General features: G+C 40.1%; 1 protein-coding gene across 1 annotated transcript; it reads right to left on the bottom strand.

The window, feature by feature from the left end:
• Nucleotides 1-902: 902 nt before the first annotated feature.
• dpa (disc proliferation abnormal) lies at nt 903-17,334 on the bottom strand. Its single transcript, XM_090110679.1, has 17 exons — nt 17,092-17,334; nt 16,795-16,890; nt 16,227-16,390; nt 15,621-15,788; nt 15,286-15,384; nt 15,003-15,135; nt 13,755-13,997; nt 13,270-13,498; nt 11,111-11,305; nt 10,005-10,181; nt 8,676-8,763; nt 8,307-8,467; nt 4,274-4,400; nt 3,629-3,735; nt 2,926-3,060; nt 1,945-2,155; nt 903-1,525 (listed from the first exon to the last, which is right to left on the bottom strand). The coding sequence occupies exons 1-17, from the start codon at nt 17,222-17,224 to the stop codon at nt 1,430-1,432; spliced, it is 2,562 nt and encodes an 853-aa protein (XP_089966805.1). The 5' UTR covers nt 17,225-17,334; the 3' UTR covers nt 903-1,429.
• Between the last annotated feature and the right edge of the window lie 181 nt (nt 17,335-17,515).

Here is a 17,515-nt window from a genome sequence, read left to right as displayed (position 1 = left end):
CACGGGAAGTATAATCTAAGTTTTGATTCGCATGCGAATGTTGACATTTGCGATAATTTGCAGCATAATTAATGTATCTTTTGATATCGTTGGCTATAAGTTTGATTTTTTCACAGCTTCAAGGGACCGTAGATTTGAATATTCGATATAAATTTCGTAAGCGTTCATGAGTAAAGGGATTGTAAGTTTAAAATTATTAAACATATTTTTGAAGTGAAAACTTCTTTAGCGGCGTTGGGTATAGAATCTTAAACTCGCGTCAGGACACGTGGCCTGATCGAAAAAGCGTAAGACGGATACCATTCCAAAATATCAAACATGCTGAACGTTAATAATCAAGTTTTCACTTCTGCCGGCACTCCCGGAGTGCAACCCGTTTTTTTTTATATAACGTATTTAAATTCATGTTTTTCGCAATTATTCCTAATATATCTGTATTAAAAGACGTTATTTTCTAAGTTTCTACCAAACTGCAACACTGTGTCCATGGGAAGTACCCTGTAGGTTTTGATTCCCTTGCGAATGTCGAAATTTGCGAAAAAATTCAGCATTTACATATTTTATGTAAAATATAATAAAAGACAAAAACTTGTATAAAAGTATTTATTAAAAAATCACAGTTATATTACATGGCGGTTTTTGCATACTCAGCACAGCTCAATAACATGATTATAGTCTGTCCACTAGAAGAATTGCTTTTTGACAGCTCGACGGGTGATACCAGAAGTGATGTTCAAAAGATTATCGATTGTGATACCATTTCAATTATAAATTAAAAATATTATCATAAATCGAATCAGGTACGTAAATAATAATTACAACGTAAACGTACTAATAAGATATGTAATAATAAGACCTATCTTATTAGGTATCTATGCATTGTATGTTAAAACTAAACTAAACTAATATTTTATTATTTATTGGTTTCTATCTTACAATTTGGTTGTCTTTACGTTTAAATTATATTATAACATAATAGAAGAGTTATTCTGCATCGGATATATTTTACAGAGTATTTCTATCGATTATTATAATCTATCGACCCATCATTGAATAATTCTGTGTAGACATCACTAAGTGGGCGGGACCTGTCCATGAAGAACGATAATTATTTGTATGACATTTTAACATAGACAATACAATCCTTCATAGGCGTGAAGCTGTCAAAAAGCAAATAATATAATGGACAGAGTATAATCATTTTTTGATGCTTTCATTTAATTTTACATTTATAACAGTCAAAGAGCGATGTTATTAATAAAGAGCTTTTCTTAAAAATGACATTTATTTCAATAATACAAGATTCATTCAAACTTAATAATATAGCGACAACATTATTTTTAATAAAAATAATTAAATTGACAACACATGACACATAATTAATCTTACATAATTATTAATTACGAACTAAAATAAAAAACGTTGAAAATTAACACAATCTAACATGAGTGTGGCTAACAACAACAACTTTGCCTTCATCTTGCAGATCTCGTAACGCTTCGTCGAGTTGCTCTCGAGTCACCGTCTGGAAAAAAATAGATACATAAATAAAATAAATACTTTTTGTCTGAAAGTTTTTATTGTATTGTATTTGGTAATAGTGTCGTAGTAACTTTGTTTAAAGTTTTAAACTAAAACTTTTTTTAACTTCCTTTTGGTGTCAATTACAACTATGTCAATATCAATGTATTATTCCAAAGAAAGCTATGTTAAGGTTAACACTACTTATAACTCAAGAACTACAGAACTGGTTTCGAATGTATTGTACACTCTCAATCTGCGAACCACTATTCTCCTGCAGCAACTTCGCATGTATCGTAGTGTGTGGTTGTATGAGTTTCCACAGGCTAGCATTGATTGGTCTACCAAATTTCAAATTTGGAATGGAAGAGTAAATTTCAAATTTGGAATGGAAGAGTAAATTTAAAATATGGAATTACTCACAATCTGCGAACTACTATTAACTTCTTGCAGCAACTTGGCATGTGTCGTAGTGTGCGGTTTAGCGAGCGGTTGTATGAGAGTCCGTAACGCAGCTATAAGGTCTGCCTTTCTGCGTCGAGCTGCTGCTCCGAGCCCTGTGGTTAGGATTCCCACGTCTATGCGACCTGATGCAGGGTCGGTCGCTGATTGCTTTAGCGCTTCGCGGTGGAGACTGGAAATATATTATTATTTATTACATTAGTAAAAATATTGTATGGTATAATTTATAAAAAGCTGTTAAATTAAAAATGCGAGAGTTAGATATATTTTGCGGATTTTATTATGTAATGCTCTTGTTTAAAATCCAGAAAACTAGACAGTGTTTAAACAGAAACGTATCTCTGGAATTTTTTGAAAGTTTTATTTCATTTTTTTACAATTTGCAATGTGATTTTATACGTATCAAATATCCCGTTAATAACGCTTACGCACTTACCATGAAATTAACTGAAGGCATGTAAAAAACAAATTACATTTAATTACTTTACATCCCTAAAATTCGCACAAAGCGACTATCGTCATCAGTTCTCTTTCGAACATCCAAGGATTGGAACTCTCTACCGAATGCAGTTTTTCCAGCTTCTTCTATCCAAATTCAAAGCAAATGTGAATAGGCACCTTCTAGGTAAAAACTTAGGACGCGTTGTCACTTACCATCAGGTGAAACAGCGGCCAAATGTTTACCTATTCATGAATAAAAAAAATTGGTTGTCTGTAAAGTCGGTTTACTGACGATAGTTGAACGTGACAACGTCCGATTGCGCTTCTTTGTCACTCGTACCGCGCTCTCCTTGCACTTCAGCATGGAACGCCTCAGAGCGAGGTAACGCCGCATGAGTCATGTTTTTTCGTGCGTGCAGCCGGCGCTATCGAATTATAAGACGTTGTCACGTCAAAAAATAAAAAATAAATAATCATGATATTATTATAAAATTAACTCACCGAGCAGCTTCATCAACATCAGACACTTCCACAGTACCACACAATCTCACTCTTGCATGCGCTTCCGCGAGACGAATCAGAGACTCCAATTGTCGTGGATACGCTGATATTTGACCACGACCGCTTCCTACTCGTCTGGAAATTATTAAATGGTGTTTTAAGATGATTTTAGTGTTTTTATACGGTAAGGACATATTGATAACTAGCTTTCCGCCCGCGGCTTCGCCCGCGCAGTCAAAGAAAAACCCGCATAGTTCCCGTTCCCGTGGGATTTCCGGGATAAAACCTGTCCTATTTGCCGGGGTAAAAAGTAGCCTATGTCCTTTCTTGGCTATCAAAATATCTCTATACTAAATTCATGCAAATTGGTTCAGTAGTTAAAGCGTGATTGAGTAACAGACAGAGTATGGATTTCACAGGTTAGGTCTGTGGCGTACAAAAGTAAATGGCAATAAAAAGTCGAAGTCTTTGTTTATTTATGTATGCTTTGACGATAAAATTGTAGAGTGAGCAGATCTTAATTAAGTGGACTATCCAATAAAAAACTAATATTATAAGTAGTACAAAGCATACATAAAAAAATACCATCACCATAAAAACGATGTCTTAATTGGTCATATTATACATTTTGATTTTTTATTGTCCAAAGAATGAATTTCCAAAAAAATAAGAATAAAATATACATAAAAAGTAAATAACTTACCTCATATCAACATAAGCATCTATTAGCCTTTGTTGCGCGGCTTCACTTAGTACGGGTTGAACATGTTCCTTTGAAAACGCTATGTAGTCCCTCATAAGACTCATTCCCTGTAAAAATATAAATGGTTATTCTTTATGTTAAATAATATACATAATATATTTCCCTGTTTTAGGGAAATATTATATTATCTTCACTCAAATAAGTGTCAAAAACATATAACATGCACCAAAATATTTTTTTTATTGTCATTTAGATTTCATAGATTTTACTCGAAAACAAAATGGACACTAAAATATTTCAAATAATTCAAAATAAATTGCACTACCATTTATCTATCATAACTAGTTAACTACATTCTAATGGAGCCAATCCACAACAGCATTTTTTCAATCCTTTCCATATAACAGTTATATTACAAACACACAAAAATTGGTTGTCTGTAAAGTCTCTTTACTGACGATAGTTGAACGTGACAACGTCCGATTGTGCTTCTTTGTCGCTCGTTACGCGCTCTCGCTTGCACTTCAAGCCTTACATGGAACGCCTCAAAGCGAGGTAACGCCGCATGAGTCATGTTTTTTCGTGCGTGCAGCCGGCTCTATCGAATTATAAGACGTTGTCACGTCAAAAAACAACAATTCTTACAACAACATCCTCATCGTCTTCCTGCACTTCTGCGGGATCCTTATAGTATAGTGACACTAAATGTGACGCCAGACGTCTATCGAACACCTCGTCTTGTGGGTCGAGCACTAAGAATATTAGATCGAACCTGAAATTGGAATTGTATTGTTATTTATGATTTAAGAAAATGATTTTTTATAACCTTTGATTTTTTTTTAATTGTGTGTTTAATACTTTAATGTAACTTTTTTGGAAAACTGGAAATATAGTTTTATTATTTCAAAGTTATTATTGTCATTTTACTCATTAGGTAAAGGGCTTTTTTTTTTTTTTTTTTTTTTTTTTTTTTTTATGTTAGAGCAAGCAAAGGAGCAGATGGGCCACCTGATGTTAAGTGGTCACCACCGCCCATAAACACTTGTAACACTAGGAGTGTTACAGGTGCTTTGCCGGCCTTTCATGGACAAATAAGCTCTTTTCTTGAAGGCCCCAATGTCGTAGTTGTTCGGGAATACCGCAGGTGGCAAATCGTTCCACAGTTTCACCGATAATAATAATATAATAGCTTTCGATATCAGTTTAAATTTTTTTGATATCTGCAATAGTAACAGAATAATCGCCTGTAAAAAAAGTGTACGGGGAACTTGGGAGTGGGGAGGATGGGTATGGGAAGGATGGGAGTGGGGAGGATGCGAGTGGGAAGGATCGTAATGGGGAGGATGGGAGGGGCAAGGATGGGAGAGGGGAGGATAGAGTGGGGAGGATGGGAGTGGCGAGAATGGACGAGGTGAGGATGGAAGTGGGGAGGATGGGAGAGGTGAGGATGGCTGTGGGGAGGATGGGAGAGGTGAGGATGGCTGTGGGGAGGATGGTGGTGGGGAGGATGCTAGTGAGGAGGATGGGAGTGGGGAGGATGAGTGTGGGGAGGATCGAAATGGGGAGGATGGCTGTGGGGAAGATGCGAGTGGGGAGGATCGTAGTAGCGAGGATGGGCAAGGGGAGGATAGCTGTGGTGAGGATGGCGGTGGGTAGGATGGGAGTGAGGATTGTTATGGGGAGGATGCGAGTGGAGAGGATCGTAATGGGGAGGATGGGAGTAGCGAGGATGGGCGAGGGGAGGTTAGAAATGGGAAGGGAAGATAGGAATGAGGAGGACGGCTGTGGGGAGGATCGTAGTGGAAAGGATCGAAGTTGGGAGGATGGGAGTGGGGAGGATGTGAGTGGGGAGGATGGGAGTGGGGAGGATGGGAGTGGGGAGGATGGGAGAGGGAGGATGGGAGTGGGGAGGATGGGAGAGGGAGGATGGGTATGGGGAGGATGGTTATGGGGAGGATGCGAGTGGGGAGGATGGGAGAGGGGAGGATGGGAGTAGCGAGGGGAGGATATAAGTGGGGAGGATGTGAGTCAGGAGGATGGGAGTGGGAAGGATGGGAGTGGGGAGGATGGTTATGGGGAGGATTGATATGGGGAGGATGCGAGTGCGAGTTTATAATCTCTATTTAATTATTTATATGTATTTATCTAAATACTTATAATTTCGTATAGGTGTTTTAATTAAATTTATGTACTTAACCTTCAAGCGGGCGCGCGTAGTCGAATCGACCGCGTTTAGTACATTTTCATTCATATTACTAATATTATCCACTACATTTATTTGTCACTTCTAGTAGCCTGTCGCTATGTCATTGGGAGTAAAACAAAGAATAAACCGTTGCACGGGGCGCTCCCCCCACTTCACAGATCGCAATTGTTTTAGTTCCGGCGCAGTCGTCGAAAGGACTACACGCGCCTGTCGTCGAAAAGGTTACGCGCGACGCTTAACGCGACTTACCCTCGTTCACTCTCATAGTAGTTCTTCGGCCATCATTCAGTATTATTGAATTAAGCTTGGATATTTTTATATAAAATGAGTCGTGGACGGTTATCAGAAAGTGCAATACTCGAGTTACTAAATGAAGACGAAGAAGAAAGTGAATCGGAGCTTAGCGACCAAGGCTCTGAAACTTCCGACCACATCGTTGCAGAGGAACCTCTACCTGCTGAGGAATCAAACTGTTCGGACTCAGAAGAGGATGAATTGCCACTTTCAGAAATAAGTAGCCGCTTTACTGGGCGCGATAAAGTAACGAAGTGGCAAATATCTAACAATAATAGAGTGAGGCGTCGAGTTCAAAATATTCTAACCGAAGATGCGGGCATTCGTAGAAATGGTGTGGGTGTGACGACATTTACGCAAGCCTGGAGTTTATTCATTTCAGAGAATATTATTGAACAAGTTGTTAGACATACCAACGAATTTATTCAAAAAAAAGTGCCATCGTATAACAGAATACGTGACTGTAAACCGACAGATGCGGTGGAAATCCGAGCACTTTTCGGATTATTGTACATAGCGGGATCCTTGAAGACATCACACGCTAATTTAGAAGATTTATATGCAAGTGATGGGACAGGTATACCTATTTTTCCTACTACTATGTCAGTGAAAAGAATGAAATTTCTACTGAATTCATTCCGGTTTGATGATGCTACTACGCGACAAGCTCGTCGTACTCTAGACAAAGCTGCGCCAATAAGAGAAGTTTTAGATATGTTTACACAAAACTGTCTTTTGCCATATTCAGTGGGAGAGAATGTTGTAATCGATGAGATGATGGTTGGCTTTCGAGGAAAATGTCCTTTCCGACAGTACATGAAATCAAAGCCCGACAAATACGGCATCAAACTTTATCCACTAGTAGATGCTGCTACGTTTTACGTCCTAAATATTGAACTTTATGCTGGCAAGCAGCCTGAAGGCCCATACCAGTTGAGTAATGCTGCATCAGACGTCGTGAAGAGACTAATTACACCAATTTCAGGCACTGGGAGAAACCTTACCGTCGATAATTGGTATACCAGTGTGCCGCTGACGAATGATTTGGCCAAGGATCATAAGATTTCTGTTGTGGGTACCATCCGCAAAAACAAGAAAGAAATTCCTCCTTGCTTTATAGATAAAAATAAACCTGAATATTCAAGTCAATTTGGATTTTCAGATACAGCAACTCTCGTATCTTACGTACCTAAAAAGAAAAGATCTGTAGTTCTTATATCATCACTTCATTGTGCTGCAGAAATAGATGAAAGTACAAATGAGAAGCGCAAACCCAGCATCGTTACTTTTTACAATAAAACAAAGGGGGGTGTCGATGAAGTCGATAAAAAAGTAAAAATGTATTCGGTGTCAAGGAAGAATAATAGATGGCCATTGACGCTATTCTTTCGTCTTCTGGATATTGCAGGAATAAATAGTATGGTGATATTGAGGGCAAACAATGTAACTATAAAGAAAAGACGTATGTATTTACGGGCATTAGGCACTGAATTGACGAAAGAGTACGTCCAAAGAAGATCAACGATGGCAGGCCTTCCAAGAAAACTAAAAAGAAACATAAGAGAGCATTTGAATATGGAAGTTGGTGCTGCAGATACAGAAGCAGTTAGTTCTGGCACATGCAGAGGAACTTGTAAAATATGTCCAGCCAAAAAGAGGAGGCAATCAAAAACGCAATGTGTGAAATGTATGAAAAATATTTGCAGAAGTCATACAACGTTTATTTGCAATCAATGTTATATGGACAAAGAAACTGATTCTGATGAAAACTAAACCAAAGTTGATTCATTTTTATTCTTATTTTATATTTTTTTATAATTTGACTAAGTATACCTACTAGTCTGCGACATATAAAAGGGTTTTGTGTTCCTAATTTTTGTTATGATCCAAAGAATATTTGAGTTATGTTAATTAGTTTAATAATTGTTTCTTTTTCATAATTTTAATTACTTTTTTTCACAAAATAGACTTTAAAGACAATGATAATACATCTAAATGCAAATAAATAAATAATTATTGAATAATTAGTGCTTTATTTCTTTTATTCATCCCAAACGTCTTTTCGGTTACGCGCGCCCGCTTCCGTTACAAATGGCCGCGCGCCCGCTTGAAGGTTAAACAGTCTAAACAGCCGAATTATTTGACAAAAATATAATTTCAAGTAAAAACCCAACCTACCTGGACATCAAAGTATGCGGCAGTTGTACATTCTCCACAATAGTTTTATTCTTATTCCACTGTGACTCAGCTGGGTTTGCGGCTGCTAAAATGGACGTTCTTGCGTTTAACTGACAGATTATACCCGCTTTGGCTATAGATAGCGTTTGTTGTTCCATTACCTGAAAGTAAATAAATTATTATATTACAGTTATACAATATACATGCTTATGTCGAGCGAACAATATCCTGTAAGGTTGAAAAAAAAATTGTTATTTACGTAACAGTTATTTTATTATTTAAGATATTATGAACCGTCTTATAAAAATGAGGAAGTTTTTTTTACTGGATATGACATTATGAATTTAACTTAATAATTAGATTTCTTACCTCATGAAGCACACTTCGAGTGGAATCGTTCATTTTGTCAAACTCATCAATGCAGCATATTCCGTTATCGGCCAGCACTAATGCACCTCTGTAATATCACAAAGTTTTTTATTATTTTTTTTTTCTATTCTAGCGGGCTGAAAGCTAGTTGTCTAGCTAGACTATCTTACTATGACTTTAAACACCCATGTTTTAATAAGTTTTCATTTCATTACACACACTGAATAAAATAATTGTTGGACACGTACAGAGTTGTTGGCGTCAAAAGTGACAGCCTCAACACGGGCGTCTCCAATATATATAATACTAGCTGTTCCCCGCGGTTTCACCCGCATTGCTCCGCTCCTGTTGGTCTTAGCGTGATGATATATAGCCTATAGCCTTCCTCGATAAATGGGCTATCTAACACCGAAAGAATTTTTCAAATCGGACCAGTAGTTCCCGAGATTAGCGCGTTCAAACAAACAAACAAACAAACAATCAAACAAACAAACAAACAAACTCTTCAGCTTTATAATATTAGTATAGATACCTGTTTTTTCTAGAAACAAAGCCATTGGACTAAGTCTCCCAAATGAACAGGATTGAATAAAGCAGGATAAGTATAGTACGTGCCTTGAATTGCAAAAATAAATAACAATTTTATTTTATTTTTATTAATTTAATTTTGGTTTTATGGCATTCAAATGCGTAATATATCCCTACTAATATTATAAATGCGAAAGTAACTCTGTCTGTCTCTCTGTTACGCTTTCCCGCTTATACCTCTCAACCGATTTTGATGAAATTACATTTTATTGCGAAATATGTAACCAAGGGCGAAGCCGGGGCGGACCGCTAGTATTGAATATACATTAATAATTATAAATATAATTTTTTAAAGGATAGAAAAAAAATAGATCATGATTCGAGGTGGGATACGAATCCGTGTCTTACCGCCAATCTGGGGCGACGCCTGACCAACTCGGGCAATCGAATTTATTCTACTCTTTCAGTTATGTGTCTAAGGGACGTTTATGTTATCATAAGAAATATTTGCATTTTTTATAGCTCTTTTTTGGTCTTTGCTTTAAGATAAGCAAGAATTGCTTCTACTTTTTTTAAGCTATTGCTTCTATACCGGGCCTTGAGCGCGGGACCGAATCGAGAAATTCCGTAACGAAAAAACCTCACGCTCCCCACTCCGACGGGCTCGGAGGTGTGGCTTGAAGGCATGCTATGCAATAGCTTTACCGCGGCAGTCCCCGAGTGCCACACGTCTTTTTATAGCTCTTTTTTGGGTTTTTACTGCTGGATATGCTTTTTTCTAAGCTCAACAGCTATACATACGTCTGCAGGATCAGCTGGCGCGTGTCCGGGTCCTTGGTGACGTAGGCCGTGAGCCCCACAGCGGACGAGCCGCGCCCCGACGTGTACTGCGCGCGCGGCACCAGCGCGTGCACCCAGCGGAGCAGCTGCGACTTGCTGGTGCCCGGGTCGCCGCATAGTAGGATGTTTATCTCTGATCTGAAAGGGGCATTATAATTAGGACTAGCTGCTCCGCGCGGTTTCACCCCCGCGGCTCCTCCTCTGTTGGTCCTAGCGCGATAATATATAACCTATAACCTTCCTCGATAAATGGGCTATCTAACACCGAAATAATTTTTCAAATCGGACCAGTAGTTCCCGAGATTAGCGCGTTCAAACAAACAAACAAACTCTTCAGCTTTATAATATTAGTATAGATATAACTTAAAAAAATGGTCGTCTGTAAAGTCGGTTTACTGACGATAGTTGAACGTGACAACGTCCGATTGTGCTTCTTTGTCACTCGTTCCGCGCTCTCGCTTGCACTTCAAGCCTTACATGGAACGCCTCAGAGCGAGGTAACGCCGCATGAGTCATGTTTTTTCGTGCGTGCAGCCGGCTCTATCGAATTATAAGACGTTGTCACGTCATAAATTAAATGTAAAATTTAATTAAGGTATACTTTATGTGATTGAATGTGTTTCTCTAAAGAATGTAAATTTCAGCGGAAACTTTGCTGATATTATGTGTATAGTATTTTGTCTTTTAATTTAAGAAACATTGTTTTGTTTCCCAAAGATGAATAAATAAATAAGTAACTAGTTTTTAGGCTGAAAGTGACCAGTTTTTCAGATTAAACTTTGTTATAGATGATTAGATGCTTTTTATTGAATAATTGCCTAATAATAATGCCTCGTAAGCTCAGGAGCAATGAAATGCATCCTGTGCGATCTGGAAGCGTTATTTTTACGCAAGAACAACAGTGATAGGTTATACGAGGTTGATGTACGAATTTCTTCGCAAATAATATAAATAAAAATCTATGTAATGATTATCGTAAATTTAAAACTGTCATTCGCTAAAGCAATAAATGTTCGTAGGAAAGTTTTGGACAACATAATTTTTTTAATCTATACAATTTAGTATACCTGAAATGTGTCCGACCAGCGGCATTAAAATTCTTCTTTGTACCACCAAGCAATTGTAGGAGAACTCCTTTCTTAATGTCTAAGTTTTCATAAATAGACGGCGCGATAGCCCTCGCCAGTCTTTCGTAGCAATCCGGTTGTGAGGCCAAAGTCTTGAATAATTCCACGCGTTCAGGTGGGAACTGGTGTTCCTTCCTGAAATAGATTTTAAATTGAATTAAATGCTTCATTCTTATATTTATGTTGAAATGTTTCGTAGTGTTGGTTTATAAAGTGATCCACTTTGATCCATTTTTTTATTACTTTTGCACTGCGTCTCTTTGTCCACCAGCCCCCCTAGTCAAGTGGCTTTCTGTTAGCGTAGCGTTCAATAGAATAGACTACGAATGTATGAGATTGACGTAGGCTGTAGATAAACGTATCTACAGTTGTCTGGAAGAGATCGCTGTCTGAGCGATAAGACCGCCTGTTGTGCTCTTCTATCAATTATTGTATTGTGTCCTTACTTGTACTTCTCACTATGGTGCACAATAAAGTATTTTTGTTTGTTTGTTTGATCCACAGTGGGGACACAAATTTCTGAGAACATGTAACAATGTTGATCGCGGGTTCCGGAACTACATCACCTATACGCACGCGTTTTGCCAGCTCGGCACCCTGTACGTGCGGGTTGCGTTAGCGTGGTAACCAACACGCGCGGGTTGTGTTGGCATGGCACCTACACACACTGGTTACGGCTGCATGGCACTCAACACGCGCGGGTTGTGTTGGCATGGCACCTACACACACTGGTTACGGCTGCATGGCACTCAACACGCGCGGGTTGTGTTGGCATGGCACCTACACACACTGGTTACGGCTGCATGGCACTCAACACGCGCGCGTTGCGTTGTCATGGCACCTACACACGCTCGTTACGGCGGCACGGCACCCAACACTTGGTGACGTCACACGCTCACCCGTCCTCCATGTCGTGCAGCCGGTCGGCGTGCGTCTTGCGGTAGTGCAGCGCGTCCACGTGCGTGCGGTGCAGCGCGCGCAGCGTGGCGCGGCGCGGGTTGACCGACGCGGGCGCGGCGCGGAACACGCCGGTGACGTCACACGCTCACCCGTCCTCCATGTCGTGCAGCCGGTCGGCGTGCGTCTTGCGGTAGTGCAGCGCGTCCACGTGCGTGCGGTGCAGCGCGCGCAGCGTGGCGCGGCGCGGGTTGACCGACGCGGGCGCGGCGCGGAACACGCCGGTGACGTCACACGCTCACCCGTCCTCCATGTCGTGCAGCCGGTCGGCGTGCGTCTTGCGGTAGTGCAGCGCGTCCACGTGCGTGCGGTGCAGCGCGCGCAGCGTGGCGCGGCGCGGGTTGACCGACGCGGGCGCGGCGCGGAACACGCCGGTGACGTCACACGCTCACCCGTCCTCCATGTCGTGCAGCCGGTCGGCGTGCGTCTTGCGGTAGTGCAGCGCGTCCACGTGCGTGCGGTGCAGCGCGCGCAGCGTGGCGCGGCGCGGGTTGACCGACGCGGGCGCGGCGCGGAACACGCCGGTGACGTCACACGCTCACCCGTCCTCCATGTCGTGCAGCCGGTCGGCGTGCGTCTTGCGGTAGTGCAGCGCGTCCACGTGCGTGCGGTGCAGCGCGCGCAGCGTGGCGCGGCGCGGGTTGACCGACGCGGGCGCGGCGCGGAACACGCCGGTGACGTCACACGCTCACCCGTCCTCCATGTCGTGCAGCCGGTCGGCGTGCGTCTTGCGGTAGTGCAGCGCGTCCACGTGCGTGCGGTGCAGCGCGCGCAGCGTGGCGCGGCGCGGGTTGACCGACGCGGGCGCGGCGCGGAACACGCCGGTGACGTCACACGCTCACCCGTCCTCCATGTCGTGCAGCCGGTCGGCGTGCGTCTTGCGGTAGTGCAGCGCGTCCACGTGCGTGCGGTGCAGCGCGCGCAGCGTGGCGCGGCGCGGGTTGACCGACGCGGGCGCGGCGCGGAACACGCCGGTGACGTCACACGCTCACCCGTCCTCCATGTCGTGCAGCCGGTCGGCGTGCGTCTTGCGGTAGTGCAGCGCGTCCACGTGCGTGCGGTGCAGCGCGCGCAGCGTGGCGCGGCGCGGGTTGACCGACGCGGGCGCGGCGCGGAACACGCCGGTGACGTCACACGCTCACCCGTCCTCCATGTCGTGCAGCCGGTCGGCGTGCGTCTTGCGGTAGTGCAGCGCGTCCACGTGCGTGCGGTGCAGCGCGCGCAGCGTGGCGCGGCGCGGGTTGACCGACGCGGGCGCGGCGCGGAACACGCCGGTGACGAACACACGCTCGCCCGCACCGACGCCCTCCACAAGCGCGCCATGCGCCATCACGCTCACTGTAGCAGGCGTGCGACCAGCCGGCATGTCGTCTAGAAACATATTTATGTACATTTAAAGTTGTATGTAAAAAAATTTATATAAGAACAAAGGCCACTTGCGTTCTTGCAATCCCTGAGCTGTAAGATGTGTTATGTGAACATAAATACTTTCAATGATTTCAAAGAGCTAAAACTGTTTCATGCTATATACAATAAATTATGTGTGGTGTTTTATAACATCATGCTATCCTTTATTAACAAACATTCCAATATTATATGAAAAAAAAAAACAGTTAATATTACTTACCAGGAGCTTCTTGCAGTTTAACCAACTGTTTATCACTGAAATGTGAGCGGTTATGTATCAACTGGAAGCTATGTGCAGTATTGCAGTGGGAACAATGAGCTGGCTCTGGCACCCTGCCTCGCTCCAACTCAGCGACTGCAGCACTCCCACAAACCGCACACTTGAAGTATGCTTCTCGCATCTCTGGTACTATTGTGGATGTTCTGATCACCATTCCAGATAGGGTTACTAGCTGGTCAATATCTGAAAAATGAATGTTTTATTGAAGTGAAACTTCTTTATCGAGGTTGGAAAAAAATTTAGTGTAACATTTTTTCGTTACGCGCCATCTTGTTTTTATCCCTTACACGCGTGATTGACGTATTTATGTAAAGTTGCATATAGTAAATTATTTTCTGAAATTAAGGTCATAAAAAAGTTTCACTTCTTACGTGTGTACACTAGTACACGCACACATTTTTTTTTAACCCATTGAGCCCCGAATGGCCGGATCGGTCCACGACACAATAGATTTTCTGTTATGTCTGTTATTCCGGGGCCTGAGTTATTACAGAAGATGCTATAGACATATTATAATAACATTTGTGCTATTTATTTTCATAGATATTGAACTTTTTCTAAAAATTTGAATTTTTTTATTTTATGATTTCTTATAAAGATTTTATTATAAAAGCTAAAGAATTTGTCTATTTAAATATCAGGATAAACAAACAATAAATTTAAATTCAATACAAGCACAATACAATGAGTACCAATAAGCAAATTATTTTTATGATAATTTGTCTTTATCTATAATATAAAAATGAATCCCAAAATGTGTTGGTAAGCGGCTTGAGAACTTAATTAACTTGAGTAATTGGCTTAACTTGAGAACGGCTGAATCGATTTCAATAATTCTTTTTTTATTATATTCCTTGAAGTACGAGGATGGTTCTTATGTAGAGAAAACGTAAATATGTACCACGGGCGAAGCCGGGGCGGACCGCTAGTCTATACAAATATTATAAAGAGGAAAGGTTTGATTTTTTGTTTGTTTGTTTGTTTGTATGAATTGAATAGGCTCCGAAACTACTTGGCAGATTTAAAAAATTCTTTCACTGTTGGAAAGCTACAGCATTTCTGAGTGACATAGGCTAGGTTTTATCCCGGTAATCCCACGGGAACGGGAACTATGCGGGTTTTTTTTGAAAACGCGGGCGAAGCCGCAGGCGGAAAGCTAGTTATTTTTATAAAGCTTTTAAATTATACCTTCTGGATTCAAATCTCTCATGTGCCTCTGTGGCGCATTATAGGGTCTCACTTGAATCTGATGTTCTAAAACCGCTGCAGGATACTTCTCAAAAAATAGCTCATTAACTGCTGCATCAAATGCTGGAATTACCTAAAAATAATACAGAAACAATGTTAGGGGAAAATAGTCCTACCTTATTATTTCACATAAAAATATCTATGCCGAAAAGAAAATTTATAACAATAATTTTTAAGAATTACCTATAAATTAATAATAATAATTAGAGAAAGTTTAGCTTACCTCTTGTGGATAACAAACAAATTGTCTATGAAGTTTAGGGTCAAAAATTTTAACATGTTCACAGTCTACATCCAAGAAAGGCTCCTCTAAAGTATGTATCTGTAAAGAAAAATATTATTAAAGAGATATGTTTTAAACTACCTCTATTATTTTTAATAATACATATAGCAATGGCGAAAATATTTATTTTATTTATATTTATTTAACTATTATATAATAATAAAAGATATATCTTTAAAATCATGTATTTGCATTTTTTGTAAAAGCATGCTATATTATTACAAATTTTTTTAACCCTTTTAAGAAGATTTGGCATAATTTTGAGAATTAATTACCTCTTCCAGTTTTAACTCATACAATGGTTCATTAGTAAGTGCAGTGGGCTCCACAAATCTCTGCAGGAACTTTATAAACTTCTCTCTACACTCTGCGATAGCCACATCTGTTCCCCACACTACTAACTGTGGTTCACTTGATGTTGTTTCTGGTTCTCCCGCTTCAGCCTGTAATATACGATCAGTTATGTACAAGAATATAAAATGAGCTATAGAAATACTTCCTTTTGGCTGTCGTTTCGACTGCAGGAACCGCATGGCAAAGCTAGTATAGTAGCCAACACATATTTTCTTCCAATTAAAAAAAAAAAACATTTTTTATTATGATATTAATTTGGTAAATAATTAGGCTAATTATGTTATAATTTTGTATTTTAATACATAAAAAATCTGTCCCATAAATTGACTACATACAACATTTATTTGATTTTAGTCATGAAATATAACAACAAATATTAACCCATTGACCACCGTAAGCCCCGATCGGGGCGCGACACAATAGATTTTCTATTGTGTCTGTGATTCCGAGGACTGATGGATTAATTTAACATTAAAACAATGAGATATTTACATAACTAATAATATAATATAATTAATATAACTTACTCTTCTAGTAGGAGTGGGAGCAGGTACATTTGGACCTAACTGGTGCCCTCTTAGATCAGCCCTCTGTCTGGCCGGTGTCATAGCTCCTCTCATGAGGGAGCGAGGGGTGCTCAAGGAACTTGGTGTTCCATAGTTAAGAGGTGAACTCATGTCTATGTCGGTTCCTGTAATGTTATCAGTTTATACAAATATGAGTTAATGTCGATAGTATTGTAAAGATGAAGAGTTACTGCACCGAACATGCTCAAGAACAACTGGTTGGAAATGAAAAATAATTGAGTTGTGGATAGTGATTGCATTGAACATGCTGTTGGTTGGAAATGAAAAATTATTTTTGAGTTGTGGATAGTAAATTTATTATTCACTGTAGGCTACATATAATCATATTACGTAAATTAGTAGTAGAGAAGCAATGAATGAGCACAAAAACATATGCTATTTAAAAGCACACAAATTTGCGAGGGTCATAGCATAACTAGAACAAAAATCTGATTAATTTTAACCCAACTCTCTTACAGTTTAAAGTATAGAGCTATGTTAAGAATAAATGACTTATAAGAGTAATTACCAATAGGGCTGGAAGCAAGAGCTCGTGCCGGAGAGGTCCCTGGTGCCTGTTGGCTGGGAGTACGAGGGGTTCTTCTGGGAGTGCCTGGTGTTCCATCTGAAAATCATATTTATTTGTATAACCATGACTGTTAAATATTTAAGAAGTGGTTCATATGAACAAGTCTATTGCACCCAAACTAACCTAAATTATGCAAACAAGTTTATATACTTAAATTAATATAAAAAATAATTGACATAAAGCTGAATTATTATTTGAAGCTCAATAACATACACAAAAAATAATATACATAATTACCTTTAGATGGTGTACCAGAAGATCGTTGTGGAGTTTCAGGTACAATGAGTTGCTGAGATGATCGTGTTCGCCGGGATGGTGTAGGCGCTTCAGAAGATGCACGTGAAGAAGGTCTTTTAGATGGAGTAGACATTATAACAAGACTTTATTTAACACAACACAACAAATTATTTATTTGTTACACTAAGCACCACTAAGCACGAAAATTAGAAACTGTTGTTTTCACATAAGTTTGGCGCCAAATCTGACAGTTATTTAGTGACAAAAACGAAGTTTGCGTCTGCTTGACGGTTTGTAAAAGATAGACTTACGTCACTATGGTTTCTTTAGAATGAAAACCTTGATAAATATTTTTTTAATTAAAATAATACTTAGCGTATATAAAATATTTCGTTATTATTTGAAATAATCGATTTTTAGTTCA

The sequence above is a fragment of the Colias eurytheme genome, chromosome 16, assembly GCF_061535395.1.
Source record: "Colias eurytheme isolate Ceu_HAF_F1 chromosome 16, ilColEury1 Martin Lab GWU primary, whole genome shotgun sequence".
NCBI lineage: Eukaryota > Metazoa > Arthropoda > Insecta > Lepidoptera > Pieridae > Colias > Colias eurytheme.
This window is presented reverse-complemented; position numbering and strand designations above follow the sequence as displayed.